The sequence below is a fragment of the Rousettus aegyptiacus genome, unplaced genomic scaffold (assembly GCF_014176215.1).
Source record: "Rousettus aegyptiacus isolate mRouAeg1 unplaced genomic scaffold, mRouAeg1.p scaffold_m13_p_10, whole genome shotgun sequence".
NCBI classification, from domain to species: domain Eukaryota; kingdom Metazoa; phylum Chordata; class Mammalia; order Chiroptera; family Pteropodidae; genus Rousettus; species Rousettus aegyptiacus.
The window spans coordinates 54,352,066-54,369,179 of record NW_023416285.1 but is presented as its reverse complement, the minus strand read 5'-3'; the positions used below and the strand labels follow the sequence as shown (position 1 = coordinate 54,369,179).

Below are 17,114 nucleotides of genomic sequence, written 5' to 3'. Positions count from 1 at the left end.
TAGAACATTTATTTCTTATGGTAGAAAATCTCTTTGGAAGAATAAGGAAAAGGGAGAAAAAGTATTTGTGAGCCGTGGAAAAATGATAGGAAATTATATTGTAGTTTCCTAAACTCTTTGAGAGTTTGAAATTATTCTAAGGGAGTAACTCTGAAAAAGATATTTTCAAAATCTCATGGATTATCTTCAAAAAATTGCATTGCTCCTCTTTTATATTCTATTTTGCATGATTTAAACACCTGAGTATTTTTGCTGTAATTTTCAAGCGAGGCTAAACTGACCCACTACTTTACAAATTTAATTCCTTACAAATTGGCTATGATTAAAATGATTCTAAAATAAACCATGTCATGTTGTATGTTGCTAGGTCCAGTCATTTAATCTCACTTCATTAAACTATATCCATCCACTGAATATTTCGATTCTCATACATGTATGTCCTGAATACAGATGTTTAAATTTTATAGTAAATTAGAGGCCTGTTTTTGAAGCAATCCAGTTTCGATAATAAGCCACCTTTGTGTAGACTCCAGGTTTGTTCTCTTGACCACAGTTATCACCCCAGCTCACAACTCCAATGAGATACCAGGTATCTTTAAGATCCTTTATGACTAAAGGTCCCCCAGAATCACCCTGAAAATTAAAAAAATAAAAAAGAAATAAAATTAGTTAAATATAAAGCCTATTACTTAAGATATTTTGATGAACCACAGATTTACTATACACCTAAATGGACTGCCAATTATAAGATAATTAGTTGAAACATGGATCTCAAAAGATACAAAGCCTTAAAAATCAATTTTCATGTTTTAATTTTTTATTTTTTCTGCTTTATTGATGTAAAATTGACAAATAAAATTGTACATATTTGAAGTATACAATGTGATTATTTGACATATTGTACTTTATGGAAACGATTACTACCACCAGGTTAATTAACACATTCATTCCTCATGTAGTTACCGTGTGTGTGTGTGTGTGTGTGTGTGTGTGTGTGTGTGTGAGAGAGAGAGAGAGAGAGAGAGAGAGAGAGAGAGAGAGAGAGAGAGAGAGAGAGAGAGAGAGTTAGTTCAGAATGCTTAAGGTCTGCTGTTGGCAAATTTCAAGTATACAACACTAAAGTCAAGCTGATGTTGGTTTTCTTCTGACTCTAAGTAGAGTGCTTGGACTTCGATTTTCTTAGACAGATAGCCCCACACCATGTATCCCAGTTACAATCTCTATATTCCTGTCTTGTACCCCTGTGTCTGAGTCCCTCAATAATTTCCTTACTTTTCCTATGAATCCAGCTTTGTCTTATTACTCACTTGCACAGTTGTGGGTAGGAATCTTACTTCTACTTCCCAATTCGGTGACGTTTCTTTAAGAATACCAATCCTTCTTGAGGCTTAGCATTAATCTCATCATTCATCTAGATTCCCATATCACGTCTGCTCCTAATTCCTGTCACCACTTTCCACTTGTCCTTTGTGGCATGAACTTCTCTTTAGATTCCCTGACTTCTAGCTGCCTTTCTCCTTGTTCTTGACAACTGAGGCTTGATGTGTATCAGATCCTGCTTTTGCTCAGCCTACATCCTACATATAGGTATGTAGCATACCTTTTGCTGACAAATTGCCCACATTGTGTAATTTGTATGACTCTGGGCAGGACCTGCTGCCACCTGTTATCAACACCATTTCCATCATTTCATGATATAGAATCGCTTCCTTGGAGTTTTCAAGGATCTCACGTTATAATGCAAGTACCTCCAGGAAGAAATGCACTTTTATACCTTTGTCAGAAAATACACATGCAGGACAGTACTAGATAACAGAAAAGGACGCTGGAAAGGGCACTAGATATTCACAACATGGACCAATTCATCTTCTCAGCATTAATTACTTCTTACTTCTCATCTTCCTTACCCTGAGACACAGTAGATTACCTGGAGCTCCCTTAAATATAAATCATAATTTCATACCCTCATAACTGTGGCTCTACTCTTTCTCTTTCCTATAATATTCTTTTCTTATTCTATAACTAGAATAGTGCTATTTATCTTTCAGACCTCATTTAAATATGATTCCTCTGATACTTGCTTTAGTCTAAAAATGTTTCTTTCAAGCTAAAAATATTTGTTTTAATTATATCATTTATAGCATCACATCATAGTTCATCGTTCATGATTGTTTCCTTTCTAGATGTGAGTCCTTTAAGGAAAGGGAGTTTTACAAACCTTTGTACTTCTAATATTAAGAAAATTTAATATTATTGGTTAGTTTATTTGATAGCGTCAAAAATGCTCTTTGTTTATTTCATTTTGCTTGAAAACATAAACAATATGTTTGTATTGTAAAATTTGCATTTAGAAGTTTTTGAACTGAAAAAAATATCTGTATTTTGTACTAGTAAAAGCCCATAGACTATTTCTTAAGCCAGATAAAATTTTTTTGAGTTAATACCAAAACAATCTCTTAACCTACCCTGCAGGCATCATAAATGCCTTCCAGATATCCAGCACAAAACATTCCAAATTTTATATCATTGCCATATACATGTGGTTGCTTGCACACATCATCACTTATGATCTTGAGTTTGGCTTCTCGAAGATCATTTTGAGATTCCCCTTAAGGAAAAAAAAAAATAATTTTAGTGGTTACAATCAGCGTCTTTAGCTAGAATGAAGTAAACAAATCTTTATCTAGTCTTTTTCATACTAAAATTGTCAATGCAGAATGAGATTACTATAAGCAGTTTTCAGAGAAAAAAATTCTCTTTAAAATCTGGCACATTTAAATAATTTTTATCTTTATCACATTTTTATAACTACCTATATTAACAAAAAAATATTTGTTTCTTTTTCTGAAAAATCTTTGTATTTTTAAAAACAGTTAGTTTATGTATTTAGGAAGGCTTTCATTTTTAAAAAATAAACTGTGTATTTGTGGACTCTAGATTATTCCCAGAAACTTTGGAGGTCTAGTTTTCTTTCTTAGCTTTATAAAATAATAGTATTACTATGTACATGTATTTTATCCTTTATATTTATGAAATATTTTTACATGTAAAATAACATTTAAAGGCAACATTTTATTATTTATGTATTATAAGTTTGGAACTCCAGATTATAAACTAGATCCTGAGTTGTAGAAACCAATATTATGACAAGAAGACAACTGCCTATGGTGGAAACTAAGAATATCACAAGCGTTCACAGATTCTTTATATCAAACCACACACTTGTTAGGAAACTGACACTGTAGTAGATAGGATTCTGAGATGATCCCCAGGATTCCTTTGTAATCTCCCTTCCCCCCAAGGAAGAGTGGTCTCTGTAAGTATAATGGTTGCCATTCTTATGATTAAGTTATGTTATTATACACAGGTAAGGGAATTTTGCTGGTGTAATAAGATCCAATCAATCTAACATTGAGTTCATCAAAATGGAGATTGTCCAAGGTGGACCTGACCTAACCAGGAGAGCCCTTTTAAAAAGGGCTTAGGTCTTCCCTAAGTTCAGAAATATTTTCCTAAAGGCACTGAAGAAGAAAGCTGCCATGAGTTCTACAGCTGTAAGAAAATTTCAATGCAACCAATGAGCCTGGAAGAGAACCCAGGGCCTCAGATAAGACTATAGCCTTAGTTGATACCTTGATTGTTTTTTGAAACAAATCCTGGAAATCCTTGAACTGTTTCTCAACTATTTTGGAAATGCTTAATGACATTTCTCACAAAACGTTGATTTTTTTCAAAGAATTAGATTTGTATTTCATTAACTTTCTCTGTTTTCTAGTTTTTGATTTTATTCATTTCTGCTCTTATTTCCTTCCTTCTGCTTCTTTTAGATTTATCTTGCTCCTCTCTCCTAGTTTTGTAAAGTAGGAACTTGAATTATTGACTTGAGACTTTTCTTTTTTTCTAATGCACACATTTGCTATAAATTTCCCTTTTTGTACTGTTTTAGCTGAATCCTAAATATATTGACACATCGTTTTTTAAATTTTCGATCAGTTCTATGTGTATTTAACATTTTCTTCAGGACTTCCTCTTTGATCCATGAATTATTTAGAAGTGTGTTGTTTAATCTCTAAATATTTGGAGATTTTCCTATTATCTTTCTGTTACTGGTTTCTAGATCAATTCTGTTATAAACAGAAAGAATGCTATCTTTGATTTCAATTCTTTTAAATATGTTGAGGATTATTTCAGGGACCTAGATATTGTCTTCTTTAGTGAACATTCCATGGGTGCTTGAGAAAAGTGGGTTTTCTGTTCATTATACTGTTCTATCTGTGCCAGATTCTGTTACTACTCAAAAAGTGTTATGGCAGGTATATTTCTGTGCCAACCTCAAATTCCAGGGCAGAAACCTTTCTTTCTACCAAGTCAAAGGGAACCTGAGATACCCCTCTCATCATCATGAAGCAGAGAATGCAAATCTTATCTTAGGAGAAAAATCATCATAGAGAGTACAGACATAGAGTTGTCAGGCCTACAGTTATACTCAGCCACTCCTGGAATTAATAAACTATGGATAATAATTTCCATGATTTTTAACATAGCCTTAAAGTGACTCATATCTCAGTTTGTATAATATGGAATAAACCACATGGGCCATCTGTAGAAGCTTTAGAGACCATCAAACCTATTCTTGGCCATATTAGTGAAAGGTATTCCTAAGTTTCTTAGTGGAGTGAGAATTAAGAGTTTATTCTTTAGAGTTTATTGTATATAAATAAATTGTATAGAGCTCTGTGAATGGATGTCATTCTCAGAAAGTTCTTTCTTATCTTCTTAAGCCAGAGTTAAAGAAACCCTCTTGCTGTTGTATATGGATGTACCTGGACCAGATTTTAGAATCCAGAGTGTGTCTCACTAAATATGCCCAAAAAAACACTAAAAAAAAAAAATCATTTTTTTTATGAGGTTAAATTAGTATATCAAGTTAAATCATCCTAAAGAGGGCAGTAGAAGCTCTATTAGGGACAATTTATCTCTACATAGTATTCTTATTCTGATTACTTTTAAATTAGCCTCTTTAGTTCTGAAGCGGATTTAGGGGCAAGTAGAGATTGTGGCTGAGCACAGGAAAAATTTGTGAGGTGATTGAGGAAAGTGAAAATGAATGATAGAACAAACTAAGGAGTGGAGGAGATGAAAAGGATAGAGGAAGTTCACAGACATAGGGCTCAAAGTGAGAGAGTCTTAGAGTGAAGGTGGGCATGAAGATTACAACATATCTGATGTATGCCTAACATTGTGTAGAGAGTAGCACATAAAATAGATTTTAGTGGTGCTGAAGGAACATTTACTTCTTCTATGTCTTCCTTGAAGCCAACTGTTTTAAAACTGCCTCTCCCTCATTTGATGTAATTCTGACCAAGCTGTCAATCACACAGCTGCTTTTCTTGGTATACACATAGACATATTTGAATTAGCCAGTCAATCTGGGTACTCCTGGACACAAGCCAGGCCCAAAGAGACTTTTTCAGGGATTAATGTAGATTCTGGCTAAGAGAAGGACATATTCTTTCTTGGCATCTACTAGGTGAAGATGATGTAAATCCTGAGCTGTTCTTGGCCACTTTTGCCACTATGTGGAACTAGAATCCCTCCATATGAGGGGACCTAGAGAAAAACAGAGCCAGGAAATGGAATAACTCAAAGATTCAGAGCCTGATGACAATATAAGAATTCCTGAATCCAGCTGTGTCTGAAGTTAGACTCATCTCATCTCTTAATTTCCAAATTAAAAGGTCAAGATTTGTCATTTTATCATTATTCTTTGCTTTTGTTAATCCAAGTTGAGTTTCTCTCACTTGAAAAACAAGAACCCTAACTAATCCAACCAGGTTGTGTGGAAATGGCTAGCAGGATAATATCAATGGAGATAAACCATTCTGCCCTAAATAAAGCTTAGTACTCTGCAATCCTTTTTGAGATACCCACCACCATAGAAAAGTGCTCCAAATCCGGTGATATAGACAGTCGAATTTGGTCGGAAGGATGCAGAGGGTTCTGGCAAACAAACCCGGCGGATGTCATCAGAAAAGGTGACGCTGGGAGAGAACTGCACGACAGCAATGTCATACTCTCTTGCTGGGGAGTGATAATACTCATGAAGGATAATTCTTTTGACATTTCTTTTCATTAACGGAGGGTTGATTGTTGTTCCAAAGCTAACAGTCCACTGACGTGGATTTGCATTCCTGGAAAAGGTTAGAAATGAACAGAATATATGAACTACACTATAATAATTGTATGTAGGCCAATAAAATAGAAAATACCATCCTGAAAATACTTGGTCGCAATGATAACTTTCTTTGACTATTTAAATACAGTGTACTACTACTGTTTTGAAAGATAAAACGTATACAAACAGCATCTGAGATATGAATCTGACACAGAATTTTTAAATTTTAGAACTGTAAAGCATACAAAATATCATCCATTTATCTCTTCAGCAGATATTTGTTGAACATCTGTGTACTGAGCCTTATTCAAAGTACTGGGGATAAAGTGGTAAATAAAACAGGAAATGTCTCTGCTGGTAGGAGTATTAGATTCCAATGAAGGAAAATGAATGAAACAAATTGACGAATAGATAAATGACTTCAAACAGTGATAAAGGCTATGAAGAAAATAGTTAAGGTCGATGGAATAGAGTACTAGTGAGTAGTGAGGGAAGGCTCATTTGAGAATATGACATTTGTGCTAACATACATGGTTTATGAGTAGTCAGCTGTGAGAAGATATGGAGACAAAACTTTCAGACAAACTTCCCAAGGCCTTAGACTAGATGGGCTGCAGTTCAAGACACAAGGAAAGAATGGTAGGGGATGAGGTTGGAGAGGTGGGCGTGGACCAGATTTTAGAGTATCTTATAGGTCATGAATAAAGTACTTAGATTTTATTCAAGTGATATGAAAATTCACTGGATGACTTTAAGATGAGAGTTATGTAGTCCCATTTATATTGTAAAAAATCATGTTGGTTCTTTCTGGGGAATAGGTTGTTGGAGGGTAAAAGTGTATAAGATAAAAGCTATCAGAAATGTGTGACTTCTAGCTTGTGGGCTTGAGCAACGGGTGCATTAGGTGCATTAGGTATGGGGATTGGAAAGGTCATCTAATAATGAAAGATCATCTAGTGAAGCCTGTGTTTTATACTAACGAAAAATAAGGCCTAGGTAAGTTAAACTATTTGCCTGGTATCACTTGTTAACTTGCCTCTCTCTCTTCTTTTTAAAGAACACTGTTTCCCATCAAAATCTTTGTTAATAGCAAGAGTAATGTTTCTTCACTAATTAATCAAATATAATCCATGAGGGATAAACAAATAAGCAGATACTTCCAATATATACTTGTTTTTCAACCTAATTATTTCTTAAGAGACCTTTAGTCATAGAAAGAAGCACATAAACAAATAATGGGATATATATCCAATCTGACAGCTGTTAATTGTTGTGGAATCATTATTATTTTTAAGGCAATTTAAAATTTTATTTTTATACACATTTGGATATGCAAAAATAATGAGAGAAGCTAAATAAAGATTGGTTTATAAACACAATTGTTATATAGCATATATATTGACATTTTTGTTTATAAATCAGTCTTTTGTGAATTTTATTGGTATAAATCTGCTCCTTCAACTTAACTAGACCTATATGAACTTAACCTAAATCAAGTATTTTGAACTTGGAAATGCAAGGGACAGACCTCAAATTGTTTATACTCAAATGGGAGTGATCATTCTGACACTTTCCAACAATGACCTGATACTGTTTAATACAGCTTGTGTTTATTACATTTGCCGATGATAAACAGTAGAGGAATACCTTAGGAATACAGTAGAGGAATACCTTAGTAGAGGTGAAGATTATGAATAAACTTTCTAAATTTTTAATCTGGGCCCAAATTAACAACATGCAATTTGTGAGAAATATAAAACAGTAATTTAGATCTTCAAATAATTGTAAACATCCAAAGACATGACACCTGGTCTGGAAACCATCCCTATAAAAAGGATCTGGGAATTTTGTTGATTATCATTCATTTAAAAAACTAAACATGTATTGAGGTCTCTTAAAGTATTAATTCAATATTAGACTGCAATAATATCAAATAATTCTCAGAGTAGGAAAGGCTATAAAAAGTCATTTAGTCCTCTCACTGATCCAATGCTTGAATGGTAGACTTGCCATGAGGAAGATAAATTCTTGTGTTCAACTTCATCATCTCCTAACATTGTGACCTTGGGCAAGTTACTTAACTTTTCTTACTTCCCTCAGTGAAAAGGAGCTTACCAAGCAGGCAGGTGTAAGAATCATATGAAACAAACCTTAAGCACCTAACCAAATATTTGTAGCATGGTGGAACTTAATATATGGTAGTAATTGTTACAAGAATACTCTCAAGTGAGAATAGTCTATGCTTGAACCCTTCTGCAGGTGAAAACTTCTTTGCTTTAGAGTCCCTTTCTTCACCCTGGAATCCCTTTCATCTTCGAGCAGCTCTATTGACAAATTCTTTGATTCCTTAATTCTCTTCAGATATATGAATATAACTATGTATCATCTCTACCAGAGCTTTATCAGGATGAAATTTTTGTCTCCTAGGACAGTGTTTCTCAAGCTCTAATGTACACACAAAGAACCTGGAATGCCTAACTAAATGCAGCTCCTGATTCTGTAGGCTGGAAATAGGGCTTGATATTTTTGCATTTCGAACCAATTCCCTGATAATATGAATACTGCTGGTTTTTGAGCGGCAAGACTGAATGTTTAAGAAATGAACCATTATGTATGTTATTAGTCAATGTTTTGTGTTAGAATGACTTCTGATTCCTTACATAATTTCTTTACTTAGAACTCTGAGGACTCAGTCAGTGAATACTAGGATAATCATTACTGTCTCTACTAACTTTCCAAATGAAAATAAGTATGCAGGTATAACATTGTTTTAGTAAAGAATCCAAAAGAAGTTTTTTCATCTTACCTCAGAAATATTTGAGGTCATTGATGATGACTCAGAACGTAATAAAACTCAGAGATTTTTTAGCAGTAGTGGGGTCCAACTTAAGGTCAATAACTTACTTCTTAAAGCAGTGCGCTGCAGTGACAAGCCATGTATTACTAATCAAAGTGGCTCCACACTGATGTATGTTATTACTCTGAAGGGACGCTTGCCAAGGCCAGGCAGCCTTAGCTGCAATATCTCCAGACATTATTCTGTTGACTATTAATGGAACAACTCGTTTACCACAACCTGAAAGAGATGAGATTATTAAGCTATAAAAATGTTTCTGTAATCTTTGATACCAAGAGCCTAATAAGGTACTGCAATGCAATATTTGCATCTATCATTATATAAACATGTAAAATAGTAATATCTATCCTCTGTATTTTTTAGTATGTTGAAATTTTGTGCACACCCTATAGATGTGGAATATATTACCCACTAAAGCTACATTAAGCTGCAAAGGATTGACACACTACAGAGTGTGTATCCTAAAAACTTGTAATGCCAATTATCTAGATATCCTAGGAGCTCCTACTAAAATTGTTTCCTAGTTTTTAAGGCATGTAGTTTTCACCTGAAGACCTGACCACACAAGTAATTCCCTATCTGTTGGAACAACTTCTTTCATATATTTTTCGGAGTGTCTAGTTCCTAAGGTGTTCATGGGTTAATATATCATGACTAATTTTTCACTCTTCGGGATGTATGGTTCCATGTTTCCATATAAACATTATATTCACTATTGCTGGGAATAAATATTTATGTTGTTATGTACCTCATATCAGAGATTAATTTGCTGTTTAGGGTTCCTGCTAAGAATTAACCCTGTGTATGATGCTAATAAAGAAAACATGGTAGGTTCAGTTCTTATTCCAACTAATTATCAAAAAAGAAAATTCATCTTACTGGTATTGATTATATCATAGCTGTGGCTAGTCATTTTAGCAATTTCTATCACTCTGCCATTACTCTAGTTCAGACCACCATTTTCCTCATCTGGAGGATAGCGACAGCTGCCCAGTTTATCTCTCCCAGCCTCTAGTCTTGCTCCTTTTCCATTCTCTAAAAAACTGAGTAATTTTTCTGATAGGTGTAAAACCCATTATTGATTTGTCACTGTCCTTTGAATAAAGTTGAAATGCTTCAGCATCGTTCTAGTCCTTGATCCGTATGAATCATACCCCTTTCCCATATCCCTAACTCCCATTTTATGTTCCAGCCACATGAACATTTGCAATTACAAGAAACAACCATGTTATTTCAGAAGACATTTTTACATATTGCTCTCCCTGCCCAGGACACCTATCCCACCTGCCACTCGAATCATGGTCATTCCTCTTTGCTGTCTCGGGGATCAATTTCTGACATGACAGGATGAGGTTAGCTGACTCTGTGATTGACTCTCATAGCACTGTGTACTTTCTCTGTCATAGTATTTATCACACTATTTTAACATTTCTTGATTTATTTATGTCTCTTCCTGCCTTCGAACTCAATTTTAGAATAAGATCATGTCTTATTCACAATAGTATTCATTTTCTGCCTCTGGGTAGATGTCAAAAAGATATTCATTGAATGAATAAATGAATGAGGAAACGAAGAAAAATGTATAGTGTGGTGTGTTTGTAAGACACAGAAGCAAATGCGCAAATTCCTCTGTGAAATTTAGGCCACAATGACATAAGGTAGAGCTTCTGTCAACCATGTAGATGAAATATATTAAGTAAATTTTATAGGTCAGTCACAGATAATGGGTCTATCTCCTCCCCATTTATCACTGTCCCATTTTATTTCTCAGCAGAAGGCACATTTCATAATATTTAAAAAATTATAAAAGCAAGTCCATTTATTCCAAACCAGAAATATATAATTTCTTCAAATCACCCCCAAATTTCAATCATGTAAATGTTTTTCTTGAACATGAAAAAAAGTTGTTCTCAGAAAAGTATTTGTATCTATTGCTCGATTGTTCTTTTCGTCCAAAGAAATATGCAACATGGGTGGGAAATTAGGAGCTACTATTTGAAGATATCGTCCTTTCTGATATGGGAATTGAACTTGTTTTTACAAGCTAACTAGACTTACATGCTTGGACAGTTAACTTCCCTGTTGATGAGCTCATTGCTGAAAAACAAAATAGAACAAAGAAAGATAATTTGATATTCTCCTGGTTGGCCTCAGTGACCTGAAATTATCAGAGGGTGCTGAACTGTATATAGATTCTAGACAATTGAGCATATACGTCAGTCAGGAGAATGGCTACCTGATATAGAAAATGTGTACAATTTTTATAGAGTTATAGGCAACTTATAATTAGGTGGATAATTCCCCAAGCAGTGGATGATTAAGGCACAAATAGTGAATGATTAAAACTCACAGTTCATATTAATCAAGAACAGTGGTGTTCCAATGGTGCAGGATAGTCTTTTCAGATTTTGCCTTAGGAGATAGAGAAAGTGGGGAAGGAGGAAGCAAGTAGATGGGATCTCAAGGCTCAAACCCAGCCTCAACCAGGACAGGTTAGCTTTTATATTTTTAAAATCTTACATAAGCCTTTCGTTAGTCAAAAACTTCAGGAGTGAAAAAAACTTTGAAAAACTCCCACATAAACTGTATTTAAAATACTTCTAAAGCACAGTTTATAAATTATCAAAATGATTTTTTTCTGAATAATATAGTGTGTTCTTATCTCACATCTGCTGAATATTGGTAAATACCAATTACTGGACAGAAACTAAGACTAAATTATGTTAATTTCTGACAAAGTTAGGAATCTGATAAAGGAAACATAAATATTTAAACTTAAGTTGGTAGAAGGCTGCATAAAGACTGTGATAATTTTCAAGATAAAATGGCTCACTGAGAAGAATAAAGATAAACTATTTTACTGATTTCTACCAGTGCCACATTTCTCAGACTCATATTCTCTGCATCCAACTTCTCATTGTGCAAAATAAGAATGTGTCTCTCTATTCACCTTCTATAAATTCACTTGGGAAACTAGTGATGATAAACTCTGCAAAGTGGGGGCTTTGAAAATGTTGAATTCAAGGATACTCCTCAAGGCATGCCCAAATGATTATATGATGAAGAATCAATTTCTTATGACAAATTCTCAGTGCTTACTGTATGTAAGGAACTCAATTTTCTCTCAAATATAGTTTTAAGGTAGTAAATTTCTTGTTTTATTTTTTTTAAACTAATTTAATATACCCCATATTGGTAATGCACTAAGATTGAAAATAATATAATAGAATTTTTCAGTTAAAATTTCTTTAGCTTAGTTTGAGCAAGATATAAATTGCCCCTTTCCAGGAATGATACCAGGTTAAGAATAATGGTTGTAAATATAATTGGATTTTTAAGAGTTGAATTTTCAGGGAAAATGGTTACACCTGGAGGTAAACTACCCATACAGAAGTAACTAGCTGTTGAAGAGTTCTAGTTTTGACCAAATATTTTTTCTTTCCACATCTAGAAGATAAAAGAAATACTAACATCCCAATCTTAAAAGTAACATTCTATGTCACTTCCGAGTAGAAAGTAACATAATTAGTATTCAGAGCTCTGCGTGCTGCAAGTAACATGATGGACATGGGAGCACATGCCTACTGAATGTAGGCAGCGAGCTGCTCTTCCACAGCCATAGTGTTGCAATGCAAACATGTTGATTTTAGCTTTGCTTTGATATCTCACATAACATGAAGAACCCATACCACACAGGTATTTGTCAACACAAAATACATATTTTGATAAATTATACTAAATGTTGGGCTGCAGGGTTATTTCTAGACTTAGTTTTCCATTCATTGGGAGTCCTCAAAATTAAGTGTTCTTGGAGAGCAATGTTTTTGCCTTTGAGAACTGCCTTGAAGTTTCTCCTGAGGTTTCTACTAAACAGGCCTTTCCTAAATGCCAGTAAACACTGCTCTTTTTACATTGAGAAATTTGGAACCCTTCAAGGTTCTAGTTTTTTCTACTATCAGTCAATGACTTGCATTAATGTTTTCGGGTTTCCAAAGCATATGAACAATTTATTGGATTTCTAATTGGTAGGAGCCTATATGTCCTATGTTATATAGTCTATTTTCTTGTATATTCTCAGCTATTTCTATGATTTCAGGAAGAACAAACACTGTCATTGCAATTTTAATGATGAGAAAATGGTGGCAAAAGCATGGGCCAATTACTTGGGTGGTCCTGCAGTGACTCAGTGGAGTGAGAATTAATCAGGCAACTCTCAATTCAGGTTCTTCAACAGCACATCCTGCCCTTTAATCTACTACACTGTTAAAATAAACTGCAGCTTACAAAATCAGCCTGCAAGAAACAAAAAGGCCAGGCATTCTATGACCACTTCATGCTTTATTTCTGGTTTCAGATAGTCAGGCTTTTAAATTCCTAGCAAATTAACAGGTTATTGGAAATTACATAGAACATATCATGTAACTTACCAGAATTGCCACAATTTCACAACCTTGATTCATTTGTTTCCCTACCTAACAAAGAAGGTGGCTTAAGCCCTTGACAGATTCTTCCCTTTAGTTGGGAGAGGTGACTAGCTCTTTTCCTTGAGTAGCTAACTCTTTGTCACATCAGAAAACTCCTGCCCATCCCATTTCCTCAGATTTTCACTTCCTGGTCAGGATTCATCTTGAAGAGTCAGCCAGACCCTTACCAGGGCGGGGCATCCTATTTCACATCTGATATTAATCATTCTGATTCTTTTCTGTGACTCTAAGTGTGATGCCCATTGGAATTTGTACAGGAAATCTGCACCTATCTGCTGAAATTCGATGCTTGTGGAAGCAGCTTAATGTACAAAGGTAAACAAGTTTCTGTCTAGCTGGACTTCTCAGAGTCTTTAATATGCTAACATAAGGAATGAATTTCTAAGAGATGAATATCATAGACAGAATTTCTAAAATATATTTGACCACAGACCCTTTTTAAATAGAGCCTCTCAAGAAATTAGAGATCTAGATTTGATCTTATCTCCTTTTAGTTATTAGAGTCCTTATTTTTTTTGACCTTCTTTCACATCTATAAAAGTGAATTTGCCTACCTCATGGGAATCTAAAAATCAGATGCTGCATATAAAGGGCATAAAGAAGGGCCTCAAAAAAAGTCAATTCTCTTTTTTCAGAGGAGTGATAATGGTATAATGATTCGAATGTTTTTTTTCTAAGTTAGTGATTTTTAAAGCATTACTTGTAAGATGGTTGTAGTAGCTCCAAAGTTGAAGCAGGCAGCCTATGACCATTGTCCCAAGTGCCCATAGGAAAAAAGTTAAAAACTTCATAATTTCATTATATACAGAAACTATCCATGTTTTAAAAAGGTAACACATGAGTATATGTTTTAGGAAGATCCCACCCAGAAAAGAAGTTGTTGCTAAATGCTTGGTATTTTCACTTCCTTAGTCATGGAAGTAAAAGTTGCCTATTGGAGGGATGGGCACTAGTCAATTTCTACAGGACAAACTACTTGACAACTAACTTCAGATGCTTTCTTCAGAGAATAATAAAACCTCAAAATATCACTTTTTTGACTTAAAATTTTCTCTCATTTAAATTCTTGCTAATGTTTAGAAAGGAAATATGGCATGTAAGTTTAACATTAGACATAAAATGAACCTAATAGAGAACTTCACATCACAGAGGAAGATGCCTACTTACCATTAACTTGAACTGATGAGGCATTTATGGACAAGGCTCTCATGTTCCTTATCTTCTGATTGAAGATGCTTTGGATTTTCTTCTTTCTTACTTCCCTTTGCTCAGCAGAGGGGAACTGGAATACCATAATGACATCTGCTTTTATACCCTCTTCCTCTGGACTATGAGACACAAGAGAAATATGCTTATTCAAAGAATATATCTGGTATCGTTTTACAATCTTTGTATTTTCTTCCCTCAGATTATGCTTCAGTTGCTAAAAGTGTCAAGAGCTAATCCTCTCACACTGATACTCTTTAATATGTCACTCTCTGACCTAAGATCATTTTCATATGTTCCCTCTTCAAGTTTTTATAATGTTTTGAGTGCATTTCCCCCATTAATTTGAAGGGTTTTTATAGCAGTTGGGTAAGACTCAGACATCAAAAATTATCATTGAAATTATAAACTCTGAAAATTGGAAGAAATTTTAGTGATCTCTTTGGCCCATCATTCATGTATCCGATATTTGAATCACTTCTACAGCATCCATGACAAGTAGTCCTCTAACCCCAGCACAGTAATTAAAATAATGAAAAATTTACTTCCTTAAAGTCTTAATTCTTTTTGGCCAGCTCTGATTTTAAGAGAGTTCTTCATTTTGATTTGAAATATGTCTCCTTATATCATCCATTCATTAAGCTCAGGTCTATCCTTTGGGACATAACATAAAATATTAATTCCCTCTTCCACATAAAATATTTTAAGACAGTGATATTATGGTCCCTGAGATCTTCTTCAGATTAAACATGCTCAGGTCCTTCAACTTCTTTCATATAAACAGATTCAATTCCCTTTACCTGAGATACCAAATTTCTACATACTCTAAACATAGGAAAACAAAACGATTAAAGGTCTTAAAAAAATTGAAACCTATTTATTGATCTGCCATGTCTCTTATTTTTAGATTCAAGCTCTAAAAAGCACTAAAGTCCTCGTTTCCTAAATCTGTTGACTATAATCATCATCATCATCATCATCATCATCATCATCATCAATTCCAAGGCATTCACATACTGTGGTCCATTTAGGCTCTGGATATAAAAATATAATCAGAACTTTATGTCAAATTGGCAAACATAAACCAAGTCATTTTCCCTCTTAAGTCATAGCGAGAACATTGTTTACCAAGTGGAATTCCTCTGCACCAACACAAAAACTCACGTAGTGATAATGGCTACAAATTCAAAGAAGTTCATAAGATTATGATAATGTTATGGCATATCAGAATTTGAAAATAGAGGGCATGAAATCTAGAACGTTTCAGCAAATATGTGCTTTTATTTCCTAAATTTTATAGAATTTATCCAATTTATATTTAAAAAGCCTTCTGGAGGTCAGTAGTTACTCAGTAAGGATGAAAGGAACTTGGAGTAGATCTGCCAATAAGGCATAGTCTATTGGTAAAAAAAAAAGGTGATTAATATTTCCTTCAAATAAATCTGTTTGAATATATTCATTTTCTTAAAGAAGATGAGTCATTTAGGCCCAATAGGTTTGCACCTATTACGTAAATGTTCTGCTACGTGCTTTCCAAATAACACAGTTGAAACCTATGAGCAATTTCTGTGACTGATATGAGTCTTGACTCTCTACCACAACAAACAGAAAATTTATTAAAACAGAAACTTTATTCTTTTGTTTGAAATGCCTCTGTCACTAGGGCTTCACTATAGGTAAAACTTATGATCTCATATTGTAGTCAACTTTACCTTCTAAATATTTTTGAAATGATATGTCTGGAAAAAGAATACAACTTGTTGCCTGCAGTGACATGCTCCTGGGTTTTCCCCAGACCACAGAATCTGGTAGTTCTGGGCCTTGCAATCGGTTGATGGGGTTTAAATCCTGGTTCTGTCACTTGGGGAAACTGTCATTTGGGGAACTTTGAACATATCATTTCACCTCCTTGAGTCTTAGTTTTCTCCTTTATGAAATGGTGGCCAACCCTAGAGAGAGTCTGTGGTAGAGCCTAGCCCAGAGAGGCACATAATATATGAGGGTTCCGGTCTCCTTTGTCCCTTGAGGCTGTGACTTCACTTTTGCCCAAACATACATACGTCAGTCTGACTACTTGGTTCTTGACATAATAGTTGTTCAAGGCCGAATCTCTAAATATTTCATCCACCTGTTGTTACAAGAGAGAAACTCTGTGTTAATAAGATATTTTATAATAAGAATACACCCTTGATTAAATGTTAAAGCAATAGAAAAAAATTTTTTTAACATGAGTAATATGACTTAAACCAGTGATTCTCAACCCTCACAGTGTGACAGAATCATTTGCAGGATTTTTTTTTTTTTTTTTTTTTTTTTACTGATAGATGTTGGGCTTCCTTTTTCAGAGTTTTGGTTATAGTTGTTCTGGAGGGGACCTAGGTATTTATATTTG

At 34.4% G+C, this 17,114-nt stretch overlaps 1 protein-coding gene across 1 annotated transcript in view; it reads right to left on the bottom strand.

The window, feature by feature from the left end:
* Window positions 1–319: 319 nt before the first annotated feature.
* TMPRSS11A (transmembrane serine protease 11A) overlaps window positions 320–17,114 on the bottom strand; it is a 59,807-nt gene continuing 43,012 nt past the window's right edge. Inside the window, exons 4-10 of the mRNA XM_016159653.2 lie at window positions 16,783–16,850; window positions 14,684–14,844; window positions 11,091–11,129; window positions 9,080–9,251; window positions 5,932–6,191; window positions 2,466–2,608; window positions 320–633 (exon numbers count right to left, since the gene is read on the bottom strand). Of these exons, the coding sequence (XP_016015139.1) occupies window positions 472–633; window positions 2,466–2,608; window positions 5,932–6,191; window positions 9,080–9,251; window positions 11,091–11,129; window positions 14,684–14,844; window positions 16,783–16,850 (1,005 nt within the window). The 3' untranslated portion in view covers window positions 320–471. The remainder of the gene's footprint in view (window positions 634–2,465; window positions 2,609–5,931; window positions 6,192–9,079; window positions 9,252–11,090; window positions 11,130–14,683; window positions 14,845–16,782; window positions 16,851–17,114) is intronic.